Below are 26,047 nucleotides of genomic sequence, written 5' to 3'. Positions count from 1 at the left end.
ACCGAAACCAATCAGATACTTATGACAAATCCTGGGTGTATCATGCCAAATGTCTCTCAAGAGAATTCATGGTCACAAAACCTGCAGTATTTCTATGCTCAAAGAGATGCTGCAGCAAAACTCATTGAAGGAGAAGTCTTCTACAGGTAAGGACTCTTTCACACATCCGTGTGCATCCATGACAAGATGGTCATCTGTGAAGATGTCAGAGAAGGATCTGTTTTTGGTTCCTGTGTCTGTTCTTTGCTCTCCATGTGTCATCCGTATTCCACGTACAATGCCAGGATGAAAATTATCTTCCAGTGCATCTTCTACCAATGGTCCGGGACAGATACTATCCATGTTGTGTCAGTGGTTTTCATAGACCCAGTCTTCGATGATCGTGTTTAGTCTGCATCACGGACCAAAGCAGTGCATGTCTCCGTAGTTTTCCACAGTGGAAAATCATTGAAGTGTAAATATTAACATCAATGGTTACGTGTGCTGTCTGTGGAGAACACGGACAACACACATCCGCGATTCACTGTGAAATAGGCCTTAATATAAAGCCTTTCATAAAAAGTGAGCTACAGAAGATGAGATGAAGTCACACAAAAAAAGAAAAAGAAAATAGAGAATAATGTGTTCTAATGTCAGACCCAACTGCTGACTCCCATATCCCCTGCATGTGCTATGTAACAGCAGAGTTTGAAGTAAAGCGGGCAGCTTCAAGTCAAGATAAACATGCCCCTTTCCCTGCCCCGTCGCCTCTGATTGACAGCAGATAGTTCTCGACTGCTCAGCAAAGAATGCCAAAGTCTCACACATGCCCCCACACTGTTAGGCTGTTTTTAGCGGTTCAATGCGCAGACTCACGGATGCGAGTAGGCATCAAGACGTTTTACACGCATCAATGTCTGGACAGAGAACACTCCACCATTAAGTTAATTGATATTGGGCCACAAAAAACTGGGTGATGAACATTGATGAACCTAGTCTAAAATCTGGGGTTAGTCTTTGATGATTGTAATGTGGTTTTATGCACCACAAAATGGTTCAGTCCTTAGGACCATAGAGCAAAATGAGCACTGTTCCACTGTTCCATATACAGACTTACCTTCCTTCTCATTTTCTTCCTTAACTTACTCAGCTGCACTTTTTCTACATCACTAAGAATATCTACATGGGAGACAGAAACAGATTAAAATTAACCCAGCAAGGTATACTCATACAGTGTTTAAGGGAATATATTTTTTAATACGTGTTCTGTATCTATAGATAAAGCAAACACATCTTTAAAGAATAATGGAACCCTTTAAATTACATAGAGGTCTCTATACCTTGATTTTCCAGCTTCCTCAATAGTTTAGCATCAGGTTTGCTCAGAAGATCAATCATCTTCACTTTTGGAGGACGACCTCTTCCTCGCTTCACCTTATTCTCCTTGGCTCTAGCTTTCTCCATATTACGAGGACGTCCCCTTTTCCCTGTAATCGCCAAAATCCGTGAAGGAATTTCCTCTGATTTCAACAGTACCCACTTTGTGCCCTGGATCAGAAAAATAAAGAGAACTCGTCAAGTTAACTTACAATAAATCTAAGTTGAGCAAGCAGCAGTATTTTATTTCCATTAGGGTCCATTCACACGTCCGTGTGTGTTTTGCGGATCCACAAAACATGGACACCGGCAATGTGCGTTCTGCATTTTGCGGACTGCACATCGCCGGCACTAATAGAATATGCTTATTCTTGTCTGCAATTCAAGACAAGAATAGGACATGTTCTATTTTTATTTTTTTTATTTTTTTCGGGAACGGAAATGCGGACCCGGAAGTGTGAGTCCGTATTTCCAGATCCGCATATCGTGCGGCCCCATAGAAATACATGGGTCCACAATTCCGTTCAGAAAAGTGCGGAACAGAATTGCGGAGGTGTGAATGGAGGCTTATCGTGGTTGTGCCAGACAGACATTATATATACGCAAGTACAACTGGGAAGGGGCAAGATTCCTTGCATCCCTGCAACAACCCTTTAATTAAGAAGGGGTCAAACAAGTGCTGTCAGTGCTAAAGTAAGAAGACGTGCATTAATTCATTACCATGGAAACAGACTGGCCATACCGTTTCCAAAGATAGCTTGGAATTGGCTCTTTCCAGGAATGTAACTTTTCCAAGAGGTATTTGATTTGGATAAAGAGTCAGCAAAGTCCTGCCAAAGTGCTCCGAGTAAGTAGTACTGAGTAAGAGTGGAAATTGACTCACCTCTGGAGTGTGACGCTCTTCATAAAAATCTCCAACTGGCATTCTTGGACTAAAACTAAAGTGTTCTCTTCTGACGTGAGGACCAGAGTATTTAGAGAGGTACTACACAACAGAAAGACAAAGGTGAAAAATGTATAACACAAAAGATCACATGAGGTGAGCCATGAAGCGACCACAGCATGCAAACACTTGATTTACAAGGTTAAAAAGACCCCCACCCCCAATAAAGTAGCCCAGGGTGCACAGTTAATGAGGACAAGTGTGGTAGGGTTGACAACAGTGTGGGTTCACTTAGGACAGGGATGTCCAACTTGTGGCCCTCCAGCTGTTTAAAAACTACAACTTCCACCATGCTCTCAGCTGTAGGCTTTCCGGACATGCTGGGAGATGTAGTTTTCCAACAGCTGGAGGGCCGCAGGTTGGGCAGCATCCCCGACAGAAGAAGATTTACCTCTTGAAGTAGAAGGGTTGGGAGAAACTGAAAAGAGATTGCTTGAAAAAGTGCCCAGTGGTTGATTTTTCTGTATTTGTGAGGAGAGGTTAACAGGAGGATGAAGTTACAATCTATAGGGTCTATTGTAATGTGTGTATTTGGAAACCATTTGTTTGTACCAGGATTAAGGGAGGGAGCTTTTAATTGGTGGCTAAGGAAGGGTATTTTGAAGACTAGGCTAAGGAAGGGTATTTTGAAGACTAAATGTTTTTTGATTGATGGGAAATTGGGGAGTCTGGTTAGCTACAAAATGGGAAGTTCCGGCTAGTGAGGTTCTCAGGCTTTTGCAGATTATTCATTTTATGAGAAGGGACAGGTTAGAGAAACATGGCTTGAAATCAGATTCTATAAGAGGAATGATCGCTGGGTTAGATTTTGATATTAATAATTCGCAAGATAACAAGTTAGATAATACATTGAAATGGCAGCAATATTTAGAACTTGACTGGATGAGGGAAAAATAGAATAAAATAAGTGAGAACTCCGAGTACAAGCAACAGACAAATGTCAGTTGTGGAAATATCTTTAAGCCTATTTGACTCCAGTTCAGATGTAGAATACCGTAGAAGATGAATGTTTTAGAGGTTGTGGTGAGAGAGGAAGTCTGACAGGTATACAAGCTATTCTAACCCCTGATGTACCGCATGTCTTTTGGAAGCGCAGCTGGACAGAATATCAGAAAAGAAGAACACTACCAGGGAGAACATGCTGAATCAGAGTAAAGTATATCTGTGAAGAACAAGAGCTCGAGGGTGTGATCGAAAGGTTAAATCTAAGTGTGGGAAAATTTAAGATTACACTTACCGGTAATCACTTTTCCATAAGCCCATGACAGCACCCTTGAGAGACCGCCTCCATCCAGGACAGGAAACAGGAACTTTCGTGGAGAGCTCATAAGGAGGAGCATGGCCCCGAGACCACCAGTTAATCGCAAGAACTTGTCCTAGACCACACTCCTCTTCTTTTTTTTTTTTTTTTTGTATATATATATTTATATATTTTTTTTTTTTTTTTTTTTCTATATATCCTTTTTTTTTTTTTTTTTTTTTTTTATATGAATATCAGGGTGGGAATAAACCCGGGTGCTGTCATGGGCTTATGGAAAAGTGATTACCGGTAAGTGTAATCTTAAATTTCCCTTTCGCCCATGACAGCACCCTTGAGAGACGATTAGAATAGAAATCCCTTTATTTCTTAGGGTGGGACTACCGCCTGGAGGACTTTCCTACCGAAGGCTAGCTGTTCTCTATTGCCTAGGTCCAATCTGTAGTGACGGAAGAAGGTGCTAGGCGACTGCCATGTGGCTGCTCTACAAATTTGTTCTAGGGTAGCGTCAGCCCTTTCTGCCCAAGTGGTGGAGACTGATCTTGTAGAATGAGCACCAAAGCCCCCCGGGGGCGCCTTTCCAGCTGAAGAATAGGCCAAATTAATGGCTCTTACGATCCATCTGGAAAGGGTTCTAGAAGAGGCTGGGAGGCCCTTATTTTTCCCACTAAACTGAATGAAGAGCTTTGAGGTTTTCCTCCACTGACTAGTAGCCTCCAGATAATGAGATAGGCATCTTTTTACATCTAAACAGTGCAGTTTTTCCTCTTTTTCATTTCTCGGATCTTGGCACAGGGAAGGAAGGATAATGTCCTGCGTTCTATGAAACATAGAAACCACTTTCGGTAAGAAGGAAGGGTCTGGTTTAATGAGAACCCTATCATCTAAGATGTTAGTGTACGGAGGCGGGGTAGAGAAGGCTGAAATCTCACCAACCCTCCTTGCTGAGGTAATTGCCACAAGAAACGCTGTTTTGAAAGACAAAATCTTTATAGGTAACTGTTTAAGTGGCTCAAAGGGAGGTTCTGTGAGGCTAGTAAGGACCAAGTTGAGGTCCCAGGGGGGAATTGAAGGTCCAGGTATAGGCCTAAGCCTGCTGATGGCTTTAAAGAATCTTCGGACCCACGGGTGGCTAGCGATGGGAGAATCAAAGAACGCACTCAAAGCGGATACCTGTACTCTAAGAGTACTTGGCCTCAAATTTTTTTCATGTCCAGCTTGCAAAAAATCTAAAATCCTACACATAGGTGGGGGATTTAAAGGATTCACTGGATCCTTGGCAAACTTCTGGAAGGTGTTCCAAATCCTGAGATAAATAGAGGAGGTGACATCCTTTCTGCAGGATAGTAAAGTGGAAACTACGCTCTTGGAGAGTCCTCTACTTTCTAGGATTTCCCCCTCAAGAGCCATGCTGTTAGGTGTAGCTGCTTCACACTCGGATGATTGACTGGTCCTTGGGATAGAAGATCTTGCCACTCCGGGAGAATCCAAGGGTCCGTCAAGGATAGCTTCCTCAACCAGGTGAACCAGGTTCTTCTGGGCCAGAAAGGAGCAATTAAGATCACTGTTGTTCTTTCTTGTCTCAGCTTCTGTAAGAATCTTGGAAGAAGCCTTAATGGAGGAAAGGCGTAGAGGAGCTGGTTCGGCCAGGGAAGGGAGAAGGCATCTATCCCTGTTGGTGAATCTCTCCCTAAAAAGATGCAAACTTGGGAAGGAATTAAATGGGATTTTTCTCCGTTTATTTGCCAGCCAAGGTCTTCTAGGATCTGCACTACTTTTTTGAGGTGCGCTTCTAGAATGGATTTTGACTCTGCTACCACCAGGAGATCGTCTAAGTAAGGTATTAGTAAAATGTCTTTTCCCCTTACATGAGCCATGACTTCTGCCATGACTTTCGTGAAAAGTCTGGGAGCTTGAGAAATCCCAAAGGGAAGGGCTGTGTATTGTAAGTGCTGGATGTGACCTCCTATAGAAACCGCGACTCTGAGGAATTTTTGACAGTCTAGCCGAATGGGAATGTGGTAGTACGCATCTCTTACGTCTATCGTAGCCATGAAGCAGCCCCTGAATAGATGTTTTATGACTGATTGGATTGACTCCATTCTGAATTTTTTGTAAGAGAGGAATTGATTTAAATCCTTTAGATTTATAATAGTTCTGAATGTTCCATCCGGTTTGGGGACCAGAAAAAGGGAGGAGTAAAAACCCTCGCCCTTCTCTGCCTCCGGCACCGGAATTAGAACATTTTTCCGAAGTAGGGATACAATCTCTTGTTGTAAGGCTAGATTTTTCCCCGGGTTTCCTAGAAAATTCGTGATTTTGAATCTGTCCGGTGGGCGGGAGACAAACTCTAGACCAAACCCCTCCTTTATAACGCCTAAAATCCAGGGACTTGAGGAGATTTTCTCCCAGGCGTATAGGAAGAGAGAAAGTCTGCCCCCCACGGGAGAGAAACCGTCATTGCTGTGATGGTTTAGAGGTTGAGGAGGATTGGGAACTGAAGAGAAATCCCTTGCTTTTCCTATTCTTGTTGTCAGCTCTGAAGTCTTTCCTCTGCCCCCTAAAAAAATCTTTCTTGTTTTTGCGAAAAAAACGTTGTTTTTTCGGGGGTCTGGAGACAGGGAATCCTTTTTTATTGTCCGAGGCTTTATCCAAAAGGTCGTCTAAGACGGATCCAAAAAGATAATCGCCCTGACAAGGAATTGCACAAAGCTTATTTTTAGATCCCGTGTCTCCCGACCAACCTTTTAGCCAAATAGCTCGTCTGGCTGAATTTGAAAGAGCAGCTGACCTAGCATTTAATTTTAAAGCATCGGCTGATGCATCAGAAATAAAGTCTACTGCTTTAAGTAGAGTGGGGAAAACGGTTAACAACTGATCTCTCGGGGTCTTGTTCTGAATGTGAGATTCTAACTCCTCTAGCCATAATTTCAGAGACCTAGCAGTGGATGTGGCGGCAATATTTGGTTTGAATGCTTGGGCTGAGGTCTCCCAAACTTTTTTCAAGTAAACCTCTGCTCGCTTATCCATAGGGTCTTTAAGAGAACCTAAGTCCTCGAACGGAAGGGCCGATTTTTTTGAAATTTTTGCAACAGGTGCATCCAATTTAGGGGGTCTGTCCCAGTTTACTGAGTCTGCCTCGTCAAAGGGATATTTCCTTTTTACATTTTTTGGCACAAAAAACTTTTTATCGGGTCTTTTCCATTCCCTCTGAATTAAAAATTTTATATTCTCGTTAACGGGAAATACTCTAGATTTTTTCTGCCCGAGATCACCAAACATGATATCCTGAACGGATCTTGGGTCTTTGGGTTCGTCTACTTTCATAGTCGCACAAACTGCTTTTAGTAAAGCTTCTGTATCATCGGGGGAAAAAAGTGGCCTGCCCGTGGATTCCTCATCCTGGGACGAGTCTGGGCTATCTAGGATTTCTCCCGTATCGCTTTCCTCTAAAGGATCTGAGTCAGATCTATTAGCCGTGCTTGATCTGGTTCCCAGGGAGGTAGAGGCTACAGCGGGAAAGCTCTTTTTGAAATCTTTCAGGGAATCCGAGACCTCCGTCTTTACCATCTCCCTAATACTCTGTAGAAGGGATGGGGACTCCTCCTCCACTAGTTTCTCAATACAACTTTGGCATAGCTTTTTCAACCAAGAGGGGGCCAGTTTCTTTTTACAGACGGCACACTCCTTCCCTCTGGTCTTTGAAATTGCCTTTCTAGGGCCCTCTTTTGTAGTCTAAATGCAGGAAGAAACAAGAGGGAAAGGAGATTTAGCTTAAAAAATGAAATAAATGGTGGGGAATGATCCCCCTTACCCCACCAGGAGTACCGGTCTGATCTCATGACCCTCCTGTTGATCGGCGCGTAGGGCACTCTCCTCCTCCATACTGCTGTGGGATAGAGAGTGACTCCCCGGATCCAAAGGAAATCTGGCTTCCTGTAAGGCTGGCTGGCTGGCTGGGCTGCTGCTGACCGTGCGCCTGTGGGTCCGATCTCCTCGGTCGGGTCCTGCTGGAAATCCTCTGCGGCCTAAGTAGGAGAAGGCTCTTCCTACTTCCGGAACGCACGCTGCGTGCGTTCCAAAAACCGGAAGTCTCTACCGAGACCCGGATCTCGCTGGCATTGCGAGATTTTAGTTCCCCCTGCGCGCGGCAAAGAAGAAGGCCCCGGCCCGCCTGAGCACTGTCGGGCAGGACCGGCGTGCCGAACGCACCTCTCGGTGAGCCCGGGACTGCAGAGTATCGCCAGCGCAGCGTAAGCCAGACCCCAGCAGCAGACCCCAGACTCCGGCCGGCGGCTCCTAGAGGAGACTTATGCCGGAACAGGTAACCTCACTTTAGAACAATTCCTCCGGGGCCCTGCAGCCTAGCTTTTCTTTTCCTCTCTCCACGAACCGTCCTCTGTCTAGGACAGGAAACAGGAACTGGTGGTCTCGGGGCCATGCTCCTCCTTATGAGCTCTCCACGAAAGTTCCTGTTTCCTGTCCTGGATGGAGGCAGTCTCTCAAGGGTGCTGTCATGGGCGAAAGGGAAAGATTAGATGCAAGTAGGTTTGATGAAATCTACATTTGACGCGATATGGGAATTGTGGAATATTTTTCTAAAGAATAGGATGTATAACTAATGGGTTTTTTTAGGGTGGGGGTTAACATTTTTGGTTTAATGTGTATTTATTCTGTTATGATTTGGATGCATATTTTATTGCCATTATTGGAAAATTAATACAAAATATATATTAAAACGACTTCCAGGGAATTATAGATCACATTTATCTATAGAACATTTATAAGACTACAACCTTACTCCATTACATGGGTTAAAGCAGCATTACCTTTATAACCTCAGGGAACTGTTTCATTCTTTTCCCACAGGGAGCATAGTACCAGGTCTCTCCTTGCCACCGGTGACTGCCCTTCTTTATCCGAACTTCACGCTTCCAACTGCAAAACCAAGGTCACAGTATGGTCACCGGGTGTAAACCTAAAGTTTACAGTTACAGAAGACTACTTCACAGTTCTACTCGGTCTCAGTCTCTATGCACTTATAGGTATAGATTTTTATTACACGTACAGTCAGGTTAATAAATATTGGGACATTGACTCAATGCTAACATTTTTGGCTCTATACACCACCACAATATATTTGAAATGAAACTAACTAGATGTGCTTTAACTGCAGACTGTCAGCTTTAATTTGAGGGAATTTACATCCAAATCAGGGGAACGGTGTAGGAATTACCACAGTTTGCATATGTGCCTCCCACTGTACATACTAGTAGTTTTGCAGGTTACAGACTAGGGATTTTTCCACAATTCAAAGCATTAAAACTAAAGTGACTTACCCATGCAGGAGAGGGTACCGCACGTCTTCAGGAGTAGCTACCCTCCTTCGTATTGCAGCCCCTGCCAGATAAAAGCATTTATTTATTTTGTTTAACTCTTATTGACACAAAAGAAATAACACCGACATCTTACAATCGTGCTGCATGTCATAATACAAACGGGTATAACAAGTCCATTTCGTGTAAGTATTCCAATCATCCACTGCATAACATTCCCTATCCTTTGTTGGAAGTTTGTCCTTTGACTCCACTAAACCGACCGATCCAAGGATCCCTGGGCTGTCGACAGTGCCTGTTGCAGTCTAGAGGCCGAGTACAACGTGTGTGGAGAGCTGCACCACAAGCCCCGGACCTTTTCAAATTTTTGAGGTTTGTTACGGTGTTTAAACACCAACACTAAATATGATAATTTGATTTATCTGTAATTTCCACATGGATAGAGTCGGTGTATTGGCGTCATACTATCCCAAGGCAATACATTTACGTGTCATAAATAATGACTCTCTCAAAAATACTGTCATGTAGTGATCCAAGTTATCTTCGTTCATAAGTCCCAGCAGGCAAATCTCAGGAGTGCAATCTATCTGAACCGGCAACTCCATATCATGTGCCAGAAGTCTGCTTCTAGTTCTCCACATCGTGGGCATGCTGTGGATGATGCTCTACCCATTCTGTAGAGCCTAGTTGGCGTTAACTATGTTTGGTGAATAATGCACAGTTGTATTATTTTATTATTAACTGCTGGCGATACCTGTAAATAGGATTCCAATAAATCTGTTACGGATTCTTCTGAGTGTGGATATCATTCTTTTCCATTTATCCATTACCTTCAGAGGGCTGTTCTTGACCTTTGCTTGTACTTAATGGGAATAAAATGCTGACACTAGTCCTCTGGGACCCTGGGTTTTAACAACCCCTATTAGTGGGTACTACGAGATTGGTGTTGGTGCTTGGGAATATGGTCTGTATGGCCGACCGAAGTTATAAATATGAAAAAGTAGTGAGTGCGAAGAATATTGTACTTCTGAGACAGTACTTCAAACGTCATTAGTACTCCCTGATCGTATATATCTCCAGGAGTTTTAACGTCTGCGGCCTGCCAACTTTCAGCCTCCATGACTACTTGTATCTGTGGCAGCAATTGATTGGTTCATAGGGGTAGATCTGAGACAACCCACGTGAACTGGGTCAGTCATTTAGCATCTTTCCAGATAGTTTGTGCCAGCCTATGCAGCGGCAGCAGCGGTCTCTGGAATTTAGGAGGCATTTCCAAGACTGACCATATTGAATAACAGTTTAGGAAATGCTTTAAGAAGTACTCTGAAGTGGGTAGGACCTCCGCAGTATACCAAGTTCTAATAAGTCTCATCAGCTGACCTGCTAAATAATATATATAGTAATCTGGTAAAGCCATACCGCCTTCTGTTTTTAGTCATTTTAATGTATCTAGACTTAGTTTAGCACGTGATCGTCCCCATATAAAAACTCTAGCCAATTTCTCTAAATATCGATTTAGGCATAGGTACCTCTGAGTGTTGGAGGGCGTATAACACCTTGGGATGTATAATCATTTTAATAAGATTAATATGTCCTGTCACCAAGATGGGTAATGTTTTCCAGTTTTGGAGCTTGTTCTGTATATGGTCCTTTAAGGGGTAAATATTGAGAGACAGGGACTGGGAATATCTTTTAGTAATATTTACGCTTAGATACTTGAAGGTATCAACCACCTTTAGTCTTTCCACATGTGAGGGATCTGTCCAACCCGTCTTGCCTAGAGGCATGTAGACTGATTTCTCCCAATTGATTTGCAGGCCCAAAAACTCCCCAAATTCATTTATTAAGGCCACTGCACCTTTAAGGGAAATGTCAGGTGACGATAAATATAGAATCAAGTCATCTGCACATAGTCCTATACGGACTTCTGTCTCCCATGGTCAACCCGGTTCTATTGCTGCTGGTCCTCACCCTAATTGCCAGAGACTCAACTGCCAGTGCAAATAGGAGTGGTGACAGGGGGCAGCCCTGCCTCGTACCTCTATGAAGAGGAAAGCTTGCGGATAGCTCTCCATTTATCAATAGCCTACTGACAGGGCTGCTGTACAGGAGGGAGAGTAATCCATTTGAGAAATTGTGGGCTAAATCCAAACTCTTTCAGGCAGTTTATCAGCTAGGCCCATTCTATAGAATCGAATGCCTTGGCAGCGTCCAATGAAGCCAGGGCCCAATCCTCATTTAAGGAGAACCCCACCTGTGTAACTACCTGGACCTGCCTGATGTTCTCAGTGGTGGGTTCCCCTGGCATGAATCCTGTCTGGTCTGCATGAACCAAGGATTACCTGATTTAAACGAATGGCCAGAATTCTGGTCAGTATTTTGTAGTCTACATTTAATAATGCTATGGGTCTAAATAAGCCACCCTCTAAGGGAGCCTTCCATAGAAGTCTCAGGCAAGTGTCCCCTTTCCAAGGAGAATTGGAGGGTGGATAACAGTTGATAGTACAGAGGATAGTACCTCCACATATTTAGCATACACTTCTTTGGAGACCCTATTAAGGTCTGATATTGCTTGTGTTATTTCTTCTAAGCCAATTGGTTGGTCTAGTTGGGTACATTGTGTTGTAATAAGAATAGGTAGGGATATGCCCTCTAAATACGCAGCTATCTCCGAATCAGTTGCTGTTATGCTAGATATGTATAAATCTTGATAGAAGTGTGTAAAAGTGCGGAGAATCGCCTCTTGCGTGTCGTGTAATTGTCCTGCGGTGTCTCTAACTGCTAAAATCGTTGAGGAGGGCGAATTATGGCGGACTAATTGAGCCAGTAGTTTAGCTGAGTGATTTCCCAGTTCGAACGCTGTCCGTTTCATGAAAAATAATTTCCTATCAGCCTTGTCCTTAAGTGTCACTAAATATGATCTTCCCGCTTGGAGCCATGCATTTCTGTTGATGTCTGTCAGGTGATTAATAAATTTCTGTTCCGGTGTAGTACACCGGATTTCCAGTTCCGCCTCCAAACGTTGAGTCTTTTTTTTATAAAGGATATGCTGGAGTGTAAGGACCCTTGAAGAAATGCCTTTAAGGTATCCCACACCAGTGCTAGGTTAGGTTAGTTTGCGTGTATTTCCAGAAACTCTCGTAGCTGGTAAGGGATGCCATCTGCTGATCCCAAGAGGTTCAACTAGAATGGATGTATATTCATCCTGTACATTATTGATGGCGTGCCCCGCATAAGAGTGCCCAGTATCGGTGAGTGATCCAATATCCCCCTGGGGAGGGACGTTATCGCACAAAGATTTAACATCACTAACTTGTTACCTAATATATAATCTGTTCGGGTTAAGGAGTTGTGTCCACCACTGTGACAGGAGAATACCTTGTTTGTGGGATATTTAGCTCTCCAGAGGTCCAGCCATCTAAATTCAGTCAGAAACTTTTTAAGTCTTGAGGAAGTCCCTATGTTTATTGGGTCCGCATTGCCCAGAAAGCAGTCAAGAGAGGGGTCTAATGTCATGTTTAGATCTCCCATGCAGATTACTCTAGCTTGTGGATAGGTGGCTGCGAATGTAGCAGCCAGGTGAAGAACTTGCATAGAGCCTGGGGGTGGGTTCTAAATCCCTATTAATGTATATTGTACATTGTCAATTAGAGAGTGAACAAAGACATATCTGCCTTCTGAATCAATGACTCGGTCTTTCATCTTCCAGCACAATAGTTTGTGTAGTAACAGGGACACTCCTCGTGAAGAAGAGGTATGAGTGTGCGGCCCACGAGAGGTGATAGCGATAAGATGCGTCTCTTGCATACACAAAATCTGTGGATTAGAGTGTCTGATAAAAGCAAGCACCATAGATCTCTTTTGTGGTGTCCCCAAACCCCTAACATTCCATGAAAGTATTTTTAGCTCAGCCATGGATTCCAAGGTAGGTATAGGTGATCAGAAGTGAAGTCAAGCGCAGTGGATGTATTAGCGTGCAACATTGCTACATGAATAACTGTAAATAAAACAAAATTATTGCAGAACCGAAAAATAAAAAATTGCGAAGAATCTGGGTTGCCTAACCTTATGTTGTCTGAGTGTTAGGTCTGTAATAATTTCTTAATTTTGTAGGCCAGTAAAACCGCGATGCCCCCGCCTACGATGTCAGTTGGCAGAGACACCGATGTATCCATTTTACTTAGGTGCATGTATATAACAAGGCCCTATATCATTAACGAGAGTAAGTCAAAATGTAATGAAGACATTACGGAGGAATTAACACTAGCATATGTCTTGGTGAAAGCAAACCAGTTCGCCGATGTCGTCAGGTGACTAGTCTCTAGATGTACCAGGAGTCTCAGCATCTTGGGGATCTTCTCCACAAGGCCAGCCATTTAGAGACTTCTCCAGGTGAAGTAAAGAAGACCGCTTTGTCGCTGTCCATCACTCTGAGTTTGGCAGGATAGCCAATAGAGTAAGGGATGTTAGCTTCTCTCAGATGTCTCTTGACATCCATGAAGGTGGCACGTTTTTTCTGCAGTTCCATGGAAAAAACGAGATTTTTGTATTACTTACCAGTAAAATCTCTTTCTCGCTCTTTCCTTGGGGGACACAGAAGACCTTGGGTATAGCTCATCTCCATAGGAGGCGTGACACTAAGTGAAAACTGTTAAGCCCCTCCTCCACAGCTATACCCTCAGCCTGGAGAGAGAGACTGCCAGTTGCGTGTCCAAGCAGTGAGAAAAGGCAAAGTCCAAAAGTGGAACCAACAAGCCAACTACCCAACGGGTAAAACAAACTCTGAAACCGTGCAAGAAAAAACAAGAATGGTGGGTGCTGTGTCCCCCAAGGAAAGAGCGAGAAAGAGATTTTACTGGTAAGTAATACAAAAATCTCGTTTTCTCGCCCAGTTTCCTTGGGGGACACAGAAGACCTTGGGACGTTCAATAGCAGTCCAAGAGGGGAGGGACCACAGCACCAAGGCGAAGCACCCGAAGGCATCAAGAAAACACCGCCTGCAGACCAGGCGGCCCAAGGCAGCATACGCCGAAGCCCGAGTATGCCCCCAGCAGAACTCGGTAAGGTGTGCAAGGAAGAAGTGACCGCCCTGCACAAATGAATGGCCGAAACCTAACACCCCCGCCCCAGGAGGCACCGACTGCTCTGATGAAATGAACGGTGACACCGAAAGCAGAACCCTGCCATTGGTGCGATAACCACAGCAAAAAGCCACATTGAGAAAGCGGAGGAGGCCACCCTGGAGGCCATCAACCTTTGCACTGACCTCCTGGAAACACAAGAGACCGAACGCCGACCGGAGTCGGAGATCTCCAAGTAAACAACCGCAAGGTCCAACAACCTCCCAACGGCAAAGCGTCCGTACCCGGGGATGGGTGGAAAGGACGAAAGCCTCGTTGATAAGAAGGCAGATAACACCTTCAGAAGGAAGGAAGGAAGAAAGGAACAGGACGGAGAACAGCCCTGTCCTGGAAAAGGACAGAAGGCACAGAACACGAAGGGCCATCAATCAGGCACCCGTCAGACATGATGGCAACAGAAACACAACCGTACAAGACAGAAGGAGTAGGAAGAACTCCTGCAACGGCTCCAAGGGAAAGACCGGAGCGCAGAGAGCTCAGTATGTAGTTCCCAGGGCGGAACCAGGAAACGATAAAGAGGAACCACAGAGCCACTCTGTGGCAGAAGGACATGACAAGGCCCAAGAGGGCCAGGAAACGCTGGAAGGGGAAGGACAGCGCAGACACTTGACACTTCAAGTAACAGAAGTCCCAGGGTCAGGCCGGACTAGCGAAAGACAGAACCAAGGGCGAGAAGGCAGAGTGGGGGAATGCCCCGCTTCCCACAAAACCCCAGGTAAGAACCCTAAGCCCGACAACCAAACCTGTACTAAACAGTCGGGAGCGAACACTAGCGTGCTCGCAGGAATCACCCAGTAAGCGGAAGAAAACCCAATGGGATCAGGCGCAGACCAGTAACACGGCCGAAGGATCGGAAACCACGGTCCTGTCGGCCCCCGAACAACATAGCCCCGTATCCGACCGGAGTGGGGGAGCAGAAGGACAGACGGAAGAAACCCGAAGGGTCTGCCCAGCATCCGACAGATGCCCAAACCAGACAGGCCAAGTCCAAGTCGATGTAGCCACCAAAGAAAGGAGTTCCACAGCCCCGTGTGGGAGATCCAAGGACAATCCTGACCGAAGGGCAGTCCTCCCAAGGCACTGAGAAAGTAAGTCCCACAGGACCATACACCCAGAACGGAAAGGCAACCTGCACCCAGTGGGAGGACAAAACGCGGTAGGCCCGGCAAACCGCTAGCACCGCCAGCGAGAACGAGGGAGATGGTACGAGACCGCAAGTAACACCGGAACCATCCAAGCGAACAACCATGCTCACCCCAGAGGAGGGGGGGGGGGGGGCAACGACGGAACAGCCACTGAGGCCTGGCCGGGGCAGCAGCCACATTGGAACGACAAACCCAGAGCAGAAGCCAAAAAAAAAACCGAGCCGGCGAGGAAAGGAAGAGCCGAATCCCCTCTACTCTGTGAGACTACCTGCACACCGTCGCAGCAGGCGAATACCCTGAAGAAACCAAGGTGGAGGTCCCAGGACCTGGACAATCAAGCACCCAAGAAGAGTTGGGCGACCTACCCGAGAGGAGCAGTCTGAACCTGGCAGCAACAGACTGGAGCGCAAAGGGCGCCAATAGGAAGGACCCACACCACACTGCATCCGAGAAGAGGAAATGGTAGTAGGCGAGGGAACCGTAGTCCCGCCAGAGCCAACGTAGAGGTCGAGCGGCACTGTAGACAACACTCTCGACCCCGACCGGTTGCGTAGGGAAACAATGCCACTAAATGACGAATGGGTACGCATCAAGGAACCCCGAACACTCCCCAGGTGGAAAGGCCAACGAACATGGTGGGTGCCGACAACAACGGGACCCCACCGGAGAATGGGTACCACTCAGCTCAGTGCAGTAGCGAGCCAGCAGAGCCCGTCTACGTACATACAAGATATACAGCTGTGAATACATTGAGCATCCATTGTCGCGTGTCGGACAACAACACCTTAGGCTCACAAGTGGACAGAACGATCTCCTCAGAGAAAGTGCAAGCTTGCGACAAGCAAACACACCCCAGAGAGAAAAAAAAAAAGTATGTCGCAGGAAGAAGGGAGGCATACGTACTAGCAACCCTGCAGGTAGCGAGAAGGCCAACCCACCCAAGGGAGGAGAAGGCATACACGGCCCAAAACAACGCACAGAGCGCACAGCCACAGCGTCCCACAGTATCCACGGAAGTGTAAAGTGCAGCCCGAAAGGGAGTTATGCACAAGACCAGTACCGGCATGCGAAGGAACGCAAGTAGTCCGCCCGGAAAAAAAGGGGGGGAAGGTACCTGGCAACTCTGCCGATGGCAAGAGTGGAAAGGCCCTGAAAAGGGGGGGCATGCACCGGATATCCTAGCAATAAAAGATTGTGCAATAATCTACCCAACACCGAATTTCGCGAGAGTGCAACTACTCCGCCCATGAAAGGGGAACGTCCAGTACAGTATACACACGGACAGCCGTGAATCCCGTGAGCGTACAAATTTCCGCCCATGGAATGAAGCACAAGGCCAGCACCATTCCCAAAGGGGGTGCAAGCAGCGCACCCCTGCTAGAGCCATGCTCACGGCCCGCAACGCATTTGGTGAAAATGCAGTGACCCAAACAAAAAGGGGGGAGGGGGGGTGCACAAGGCTACCATCGCATCCCAGGAGAGCGCGAGCATCCGCCATGGATGGGGGTCATGCACCTGGCCGGCAACGTGCTGGCACAATGACACCCAGTCAGTAAAAAAGGTGCATGAATGTCGCCTGAGGAGAAGAGGCATGGCCACGCCGGCAGCAATCCAGCGCGAGTGCGGAACACCGCCCACGGAAGGGGGCCATGCATATAGCCGGCAGCGGATCTGGTGAGAGTGCAAGCACTCAGGCACGTGGCCAGCAACCTACCGCGAGAAATGCAAACCAATAAGAGTGCAGCCATCCGCTTACGAAAGGAAGTCATGCACATGGCCGGCAGTAAATCCAGTAAGAGAGCAGTGTTCCGCTTATGGAAGGGGGACGTGCACATGGCCAGCACCGCATCTGGCGAGAATTCGGAATTCCTCCTATAGAAGGGTTTCATACACATGGCCGACAGCGAACACAGCGGGAGTGCAGCGTTCCGCCGAAGGGGGTTACATACATGGCCGGCAGGGAATCCAGTGAGAGTGCCGCGTTCCCCTAAGGAGAGGGGGGGGGGGGGGTCGTACCCATGGCCAACACTGAATCCGGTGAGTGCAATTATTCCGCCCCAGAAGGGGGACATGCACCTGTCCAGCATTACAACCAGTGAGTGCAGCGTTCCCCTAAGGAAGGGGGGTGTCGTGCCATGGTCAGCACCGATCCGGTGAATGTAGTATTCCACCTATAGAAGGGGGTTATGCACATGGCTAGCCTGCGGCCAGAGAGCGCAGAATTCCACTCAGGAAGGGGTTCATGCCCATGGCCAGCACCATAACTGGAAAGGTGATGTCCTGCCATAGAACGGGCGGAAGAGGGGGCGCCTACACTTGGCTAGCGCCGTATCCCGGTAGATGGCATGGGTCCGCCTAAAGAGGAGACTTGCAGCCGGTCAGAACCGCAGCCGGGGAGCGCGACATGCCGCCTACGGAAGGGAAGCATAGCATGCAGCCAGCACCACTGTATCATGCTGCAGCGTCCTGCGCAGCCATTCCGTTATTTAATAACTCCGCCATGGAAGCCCTCTTTTTTTTTTTTTTTTTTAAAACATAGCCACTCTGAGGCAAGAAAGGGCCACCATACAGTCCTCCCAAGGCACTGAGAGACATAGCCTCGTATAGGCTTATTAGGAAGCCCACCAGGACATAGAGGGGGTCCTCCAGAAGGGAGCCGGCCCTTGGAGATAGCCGGCACCCAACAGGTTAACAAAGATCCGGCCTGGGGGGCGGCGCTGCGATCCTCTGGGGGGGCGGAGGACGTGCGGGCGGGAAGAATTCGCGCCGCGAGACGTTCCCGCCCCCTCCAACAGAGGCCGGGATGTTGCGGCCTAGTAGGACCCGAAGCCGGGGCCTAGATTTTTGCGGCGCCCGGCCGGCCAAGAGGCAACGACGGTGAGCCGGGACCTGGAGGGAGCCGGCTGTCGCATGTACCAAACGGCCGCGGGTGCCCAACCCGCGGGCCGGCAGAGACAGAGGTCCGGAGCAGCAGGCCAAAGCCTGGGTCAAAGTCTGCGGCACCCGGCCGATCGGAAGCATCAGCAGTCGGCCGGGGCCTGTTGGAGCATCGTGCAGGCCGCGAGGCCCTGCGTCTGGCAGCGCCTGGAGCGGCCCTTTGGCTCTAGCACACCGGTAAGGAGGGAGACCCCGGAAGCCAGCACTGCACCCCCTGCCCTAATGGACATCTGTAGTTCCCCTAAGGAGGGAGAGAGAGACAGGGGCAGCTAGCGTGGGCCCCCTACTGAACTGCGACCGGCAAGGGGGATGGACGGCATAACCCCTGTGTTAGGGGCAGCTAGGAGCAGGTCTCTGGCCCTATATTCCTCCACAGCAATGCCATGCTCACCCCTGTGCAATCCCCTATGGAGGGGCATTGTATTGTCGCCCTGCGGCCACCAGTATGGTGGTGGTGTGGGGCTATATAATTATTGGGCAACAGCTAGCCCAGGAGCCAGCGTAGGTCCGCCGGGACCAGCATGGGAGTCCAGCACGCAGGATGGCCAGGGAGGGGGACGTAGGGCTGGAGAAGCCTCTCTCTTACCACAGCCGTCTTCACCCTCGGTCCGTTCCAGCAGGGTCGCCCCTTCAGCTACTGGCACCGTAGTGGCAGGACGCTGGCGAGGGACTTGGCGTGCGGGCGACCCTTGCGCTGGCGGGATGCAGGGGAGCTGGGCTGCCCTGGTCCACCTTGCCTTCTGTGGGGGAGGCAGCAGTGCGGGAGCCCGGCACTGGCGCAGCTCAACCCCGGGAGAACAGAGAGGTCTAGTGCGACTCTGTTGTCCCTGATGATCTGGAACAAAAAGAAATAAAAAAGTAAAAATCAAAAAATTAAACAAAGGAGAAAACAGCCCTGCAGTAGCAGGGAGTGTCTTGCCTCCTTGGACACTAAGCAAAAACTGGCAGTCTCTCTCTCCAGGCTGAGGGTATAGCTGTGGAGGAGGGGCTTAACAGTTTTCACTTAGTGTCACGCCTCCTATGGAGATGAGCTATACCCAAGGTCTTCTGTGTCCCCCAAGGAAACTGGGCGAGAAATGGAGACTCTGGCGTTGCCATACTTTATTTCTTGTCGCCTTCTTGCTAGAGCCAATATCCTGTCCCTGTCTTTGCAGTTAAGGAACCTTGCAAACATGGGGCGATTTGGTACCCCCGGTGGAGGAGGTTTTGCTGGTACTCTGTGGGCCCGTTGTACCACGTAGGCCAAGGAGAAATTTGCATCTGGAAAAAGTTCCTTTATCTAATTTTCCATAAACTTATCTGGCGCCCAGCCCTTGCTCTTTCAGGCAAAAAGATGATTCTGAAGTTGTTTTTTATGGAGCCTATTTTCTAAGTCGTCTGCTTTCTGCTTCCATTGCTCCGCTTTGGTATTAAGATCACAGTAGTGGTGACGTCCCCTATGCGGGATATGTGTTCTTCAGTGTGTTAGACCCTTTCTGGCAGGTTATGCAGGTCTAGGCGCAGTAGTCCCAGATCTATCTTTACTTCGTCCAGTTTTCCTGTGAGGGAAGTCTTGCAATGCAGTAATGGTTTCCAAAACCTGGGTTACTTGTTTAAGAGTGGGTTCTTCATGAGCTTCCTCCTGGGAAGTTACTTGGGTCGGTATTTCCGATGCTGTACTTGCCCTAGTGTGTATATTCCATTGCGGTAATGGCAACCGCGCCCCGTCTTCTGGTTGTCTAGCAAATTTGTGCAATTTTTTTTGTGGCGCTCTGTGTTTTTTGTGGCCCCATTGTTATATCAGAATAGTAGACAGTTCTGTGATAGTTAGGGAAGAATTCAGGGCTCAAAAGGTATAGCGTGCTCTATATATGCAATGATATAGGTAGCAGGCTCAAGGCTTATATTCTTCAGAGATTTCTGGTACCTTTGTATACACAACAGTGGTTTGCTTATGAAGTCAGGCAGTTCGGTCCTGCTTTCTTGAGCTATTTATACAGGAGACTGTATTTAAGCTGCTGGGTGATCAGGGATATTGCTGCATGTGTCGCTGCAGGGATCTGAATCTGTCTGGGCTCTTTTCCCTTCCCCCGGAACTGCGGAGGTGCCGACAAGATGGACAACTGGCGGGAAATTTCTTGTTCCTGTATGCCTCACCAGGTCCGGAGTGTCAGATCTTACTGCCAGTCCTCTGCCTGGACCCACACGTGGCTCTCTTGCTCCGCTTCCCGGAACGTCTGCTCTGCGCTCTCTGCCCGGTAAGTTCGCATGGCGCTGAGTGCTATATGCTGCAGGGCTGGGTCAAGATAAAGTTGCAAGAAAAAGTATGTGAACCCTTTGGAGTAATATGGATTTCTGCACAAATTGGTCATAAAATGTAATCTGATCGTCATCTAAGTCACAACAATAGACAATCACAGTCTGCTTAAACTAATAACACACAAAGAATGAAATGTTACCATGTTTTTATTGAACACACCATGTAAACATTCACAGTGCAGGTGGAAAAAGTATGTGAATCCCTAGACTAATGACATCAAGAGCTAAATGGAGTGAGGTGTCAGCCAACTGGAGTCAAATCAATGAGATGAGATTGGAGGTGTTGGTTACAGCTGCCCTGCCCTATAAAAAACACACACCAGTTCTGGGTTTGCTTTTCACAAGAAGCATTGCCTGACGTGAATGATGCCTCGCACAAAAGAGCTCTCAGAAGACCTACGATTAAGAATTGTTGACTTGCATAAAGCTGGAAAGGGTTATAAAAATATCTCCAAAAGCCTTGCAGTTCATCAGTCCACGGTAAGACAAATTGTCTATAAATTAAGAAAGTTCAGCACTGCTACTACTCTCCATAGGAGTGGCCATCCTGTAAAGATGGCAAAAGCACAGCGCAGACTTCTCAATGAGGAGAAGAAGAATCCAAGAGTGTCAGCTATAGACTTACAAAAGTCTCTGGCATATGCTAACATCCCTGTTAGCAAAACTACGATACGTAAAACACTAAACAAAAATGGATTTCATGGGAGGATACCACAGAGGAAGCCACTGCTGTCCAAAAAAAACATTGCTGCACGTTTACAGTTTGCACAAGAGCACCTGGATGTTCCACAGCAGTACTGGCAAAATATTCTGTGGACAGATGAAACCAAAGTTGAGTTGTTTGGAAGAAACACAAAACACTATGTGTGGAGAAAAAGAGGCACAGCACACCAACATCAAAACCTCATCCCAAATGTGAAGTATGGTGGTGGAGGCATCATGGTTTGGGGCTGCTTTGCTGCGTCAGGGCCTGGACGGATTGCTATTATAGAAGGAAAAATGAATTGCCAAGTTTATCAAGACATTTTGCAGGAGAACTTAAGGCCACCTGTCCACCAGCTGAAGCTCAACAGAAGATGGGTGTTGCAACAGGACAACGACCCAAAGCATAAAAGTAAAATCAACAACAGAATGGCTTAACCAGAAGAAAATACACCTTCTGGAGTAGCCCAGTCAGAGTCCTGATCTCAACCCGATTGAGATGCTGTGGCATGACCTCACGAAAGCGACTCACACCAGACATCCCAAGAATATTGCTAAACTGAAACAGTTCTGTAAAGAGGAATGGTCAAGAATTACTCCTGACCGTTGTGCACGTCTGATCTGCAACTACAGGAAACGTTTGGTTGAAGTTATTGCTGCCAAAGGAGGTTCAACCAGTTATTAAATCCAAGGGTTCACATACTTTTTCCACCTGCACTGTGAATGTTTACATGGTGTGTTCAATAAAAACATGGTAACATTTAATTCTTTGTGCGTTATTAGTTTAAGCAGACTGTGATCGTCTATTGTTGTGACTGAGATGAAGATCAGATCACATTTTATGACCAATTTGTGCAGAAATCCATATCATTCCAAAGGGTTCACATACTTTTTCTTGCAACTGTATCTGTCACAGGCTCAAATGGTCATGGATCTGCCCGGATTTGTCCAGATCTGTGGTCCCAGCCGTAGAGCTCCTCTCACTTGTGTCCGGCCATCTTGGCTGTTGGCCACGCCCCCTCAGATAAAAGCATTTTGAAATGAAAACTATACTGTATTTAAAAAGAACCTAAAGTCATTAGTCACAAACAAATGGAGGTTTCTGGAGATATTAAAAATAAAGTTGTGATCATAACAGCAGACATTTTCCAGGGCTTCCGACCACTAGTCTCTCTCCTCCTGCCAACAACTGAATGAATGTCATTGTATAGACAAAGCAGATAAGAGAGACTGCATCTTTGCATCAATTTTAAGTGGTACTAAAAAAATTACATTACCCTGTGACTGTTTTGTTAATTTGTGGGCGACTTAACAACAAAGATTAAGCATATCACTAGTTCAGCAAGTATCATTATCAGCGGTGAGTTTATACACTGTGTACAGTTACAGGGACATGCCATTCAGCCATATGCTCTCAAATGGTCACACTTGTAGTACAGAAGGAGAAGACCTCCTAGAAGAGCGAGTAGCACACCCACAGCATACCTACTCGGCCCTGTACTCAATCAGGATACTTGTCAACTCCTTAAAAGGTGTTGTTCAGTTTTCTCATACTGATGACCTATCCTCAGGATAGATAATTAACATCAGATTGGTGGGGGTCTGACCCCGGGAATCCAGCTGATTGGCCGTTTGGCGCTACCTTCTCTTCACTGTTTACCGGCTGGCCTTTGACACTGCAGCCGAGGAGCAGTGTAATTACAGCCACAACTACAGTTGTAGTTACACTGCTCCACCTCTGCAATGTGGACGAGGAGCAGGTCAACCGTGAACCACTGTCTCTTCAAACAGCTGATCTGCCGGGTGCCGAGAATCAGACCCCCACCAATCTGATATTGATAATGTATCCTGAGGATAGCTCATCAATGTGGGAAACTGGACAACCCGTTTAACGTGGATTTTTACTTGCATCTGGAACACTGAGATTTCTAGGAATTAAGCAGGATCTTTCACTGGTCCTGACATTACAGTATTAGTACCTGGCCGTGTAGGGCATTGATCAGTAGAATTTTTTCAGATACTCTGCTCTGTTGCCCCGCTGTGCCTCTGGTTCTTATTTGACGCTCTCTATGCTAATTAATAGCATTGGTACAGGGAGGAGACAGTCACGTTTCTCAAGGGGCGGCTTCCCTGTGAACTGTCCAATCGCAGCAGAGAGTGTCACAGCCAGGGAGGAAGGTGAGCTGTTTTTTCTCCCTGGCTGTCCTTCTCATAGGAGAAGGAGACGCCCCTTAAGAAATCTGGCCATCTCCTCCTCCCTGTACCAATGCTAGCATACAGGGCGTTAAAAGAGAACGGGGGGCACAGTGGGGGAACGAAGCAACGCATCTAAAAAGAAAAAAAGCGCACTGACATTTACTCATCATGTCCTAAACTGCCGGGTACTAATTGTAATGTCAGGACCAGTGAAAAGTCCTCTAAGTTAGCCACAGCAATTACAAGTACATCAGCCAAACCCATTCATTTTTGAAGGACCGGAAGACCATCTAACAGTAATGTGGGATTCCTGACCTCCAATGGCAGATAAGGGTCAGACATGTTGATTTCGACTGCCCAATCTTTTTGCTCTCTGAGAGATCAGTGCTGCCACATGTCTTTACCAAGCCAAGCATCCAAGCGTATGAGGGGGATCAGATGTCAGGAGAACAAATCGACAGCTAGGTGGTTGTACATTTCAGACTGTACTTGGGTCACAGTTTTAGCCACAAACATGAGATTTTACCAAAATCTTTTTCCAAAAAGTTGATATTTGATTAAATATGATTTTGTTTTAGAACAGTTTTTTTTGTTGATTGAAAAGTGTGAAAATTCTCCTGGCAACACATATAGTAAATAAGGGGTAAAAGGGGTATCCCCATCTCAGCCATTCCTGGCTAAGAAGATAAAATCGCTGTATAAGGCAGCCAGAGTTATGGAAACAGCCGAGCTAGCTACAGACCTAAGAATACTGCCACAACCACTTTAATGAAATCTTATGGTTGTATTATGAATACAAATACAATATTACAAGGCTCATAGCCGTGCGATATGCCACTAAGGCATCATTTACACTTCTGTAGGCCAATCGGGACTTACCCTTTACTTCCCCAGGCTCCATGTCTTCTTCCTCCTCGGGGTCGGGGACAGTAGCACTTGGTTCGGGGGTTGCATTATCTGTGTAAATTTCAGTCTGTGAGTTGCTCTCTAATGCAGCACTGGGTTCTTCTGCTTTACTTCCTTCTGGACTTTTATGCATTTCAGGCTTATTATCTGTAAACACAGCTATGCTCAGCACTGACATACACAAAAGTAAAAGCTTAAAGAGGTTATCCTGGAAAAGATCGGTGGGGGTCTGAGTTCTGGCAACCCTGCCAATCAGCTGTTTCAGGGAGCCGCTCTGGTAAGCGCAGCCAGCTCTTGCCAGCTTTCTAAGCACAGCGCCATACATCGTATAAGGGCTGCTCTTGGTATTGCAGCTCAGCCCCATTGCCTTGAATGGTGCCGAGCTGCAACTAGGCCATGTGACCAATCTACAGTGATGTCACGGCCTAGGAAGAGGTGTCTTCTACCAGCTAATCGGCGGAGGGTACAAGGTACTGGACCCCCACATATCTGATAATGATGACCTGTCCTGAAGATGAATATTATACTGGATTTTGCAAAAAACTAACACATGAAGCAAAAAGATAACCATGACTGACAGAAATAACTACAATAAACAGCAACTATGAAATTGTCAGTAATAACAGTAATCAGAAACTTGTCAGCAGCAAAAATGTATATTGCCAACAATAGAATAATCCTAATGTCCTAGAGACTTCAGGGCTTCATATATACAGAGCTATGTGATTTCCATGATTATGTGCCATAGAAGAATCATATGCCTCTGTATCGCTAACGGATATCTGCACAGATTATGCAGTAATAGGGTAGTAAAAGTAATATGGCACTTTTGCTGATGCACAATCTTTTAATAGTGTCGTTGGGCAGTGCAAAGTAACAGGGCAGTATGTACAGTGCTGCAGTCTAGTAACAGGGCAGTATGTACAGTGCTGCAGTCTAGTAACAGGGCAGTATGTACAGTGCTGCAGTCTAGTAACAGGGCAGTATGTACAGTGCTGCAGTCTGGTAACAGGGCAGTATGTACAGTGCTGCAGTCTAGGTAACAGGGCAGTATGTACAGTGCTGCAGTCTAGTAACAGGGCAGTATGTACAGTGCTGCAGTCTGGTAACAGGGCAGTATGTACAGTGCTGCAGTCTAGTAACAGGGCAGTATGTACAGTGCTGCAGTCTGGTAACAGGGCAGTATGTACAGTGCTGCAGTCTGGTAACAGGGCAGTATGTACAGTGCTGCAGTCTGGTAACAGGGCAGTATGTACAGTGCTGCAGTCTGGTAACAGGGCAGTATGTACAGTGCTGCAGTCTGGTAACAGGGCAGTATGTACAGTGCTGCAGTCTGGTAACAGGGCAGTATGTACAGTGCTGCAGTCTGGTAACAGGGCAGTATGTACAGTGCTGCAGTCTGGTAACAGGGCAGTATGTACAGTGCTGCAGTCTGGTAACAGGGCAGTATGTACAGTGCTGCAGTCTGGTAACAGGGCAGTATGTACAGTGCTGCAGTCTGGTAACAGGGCAGTATGTACAGTGCTGCAGTCTGGTAACAGGGCAGTATGTACAGTGCTGCAGTCTAGTAACAGGGCAGTATGTACAGTGCTGCAGTCTAGTAACAGGGCAGTATGTACAGTGCTGCAGTCTAGTAACAGGGCAGTATGTACAGTGCTGCAGTCTAGTAACAGGGCAGTATGTACAGTGCTGCTCCCCACCCTGCGCCAGATTTATCACGCTGTTCAATAAGTTTGGAGCATCTAAGATTTTTGTCTAGAGCTGTTCCTCCAGTTCTTGCACGCCACCTGCCTAATGGAGTAAATTTACTCCTTTTTGGTGAATTTTTA

At 46.8% G+C, this 26,047-nt stretch overlaps 1 protein-coding gene across 4 annotated transcripts in view; it reads right to left on the bottom strand.

Annotated features, from left to right (window-relative positions):
- Window positions 1-26,047, bottom strand: part of BAZ2A (bromodomain adjacent to zinc finger domain 2A) — an 82,513-nt gene that overhangs the window by 38,159 nt on the left and 18,307 nt on the right. For all 4 annotated transcript variants that reach the window (XM_044287293.1, XM_044287295.1, XM_044287294.1 and 1 more), the window contains exons 6-11: window positions 24,192-24,365; window positions 8,897-8,957; window positions 8,387-8,495; window positions 2,240-2,341; window positions 1,320-1,527; window positions 1,097-1,158 (exon numbers count right to left, since the gene is read on the bottom strand). In XM_044287293.1, coding sequence (XP_044143228.1) covers window positions 1,097-1,158; window positions 1,320-1,527; window positions 2,240-2,341; window positions 8,387-8,495; window positions 8,897-8,957; window positions 24,192-24,365 — 716 coding nt within the window. The remainder of the gene's footprint in view (window positions 1-1,096; window positions 1,159-1,319; window positions 1,528-2,239; window positions 2,342-8,386; window positions 8,496-8,896; window positions 8,958-24,191; window positions 24,366-26,047) is intronic.

The sequence above is a fragment of the Bufo gargarizans genome, chromosome 3 (assembly GCF_014858855.1).
Source record: "Bufo gargarizans isolate SCDJY-AF-19 chromosome 3, ASM1485885v1, whole genome shotgun sequence".
Lineage (NCBI taxonomy): Eukaryota > Metazoa > Chordata > Amphibia > Anura > Bufonidae > Bufo > Bufo gargarizans.
This window is presented reverse-complemented; position numbering and strand designations above follow the sequence as displayed.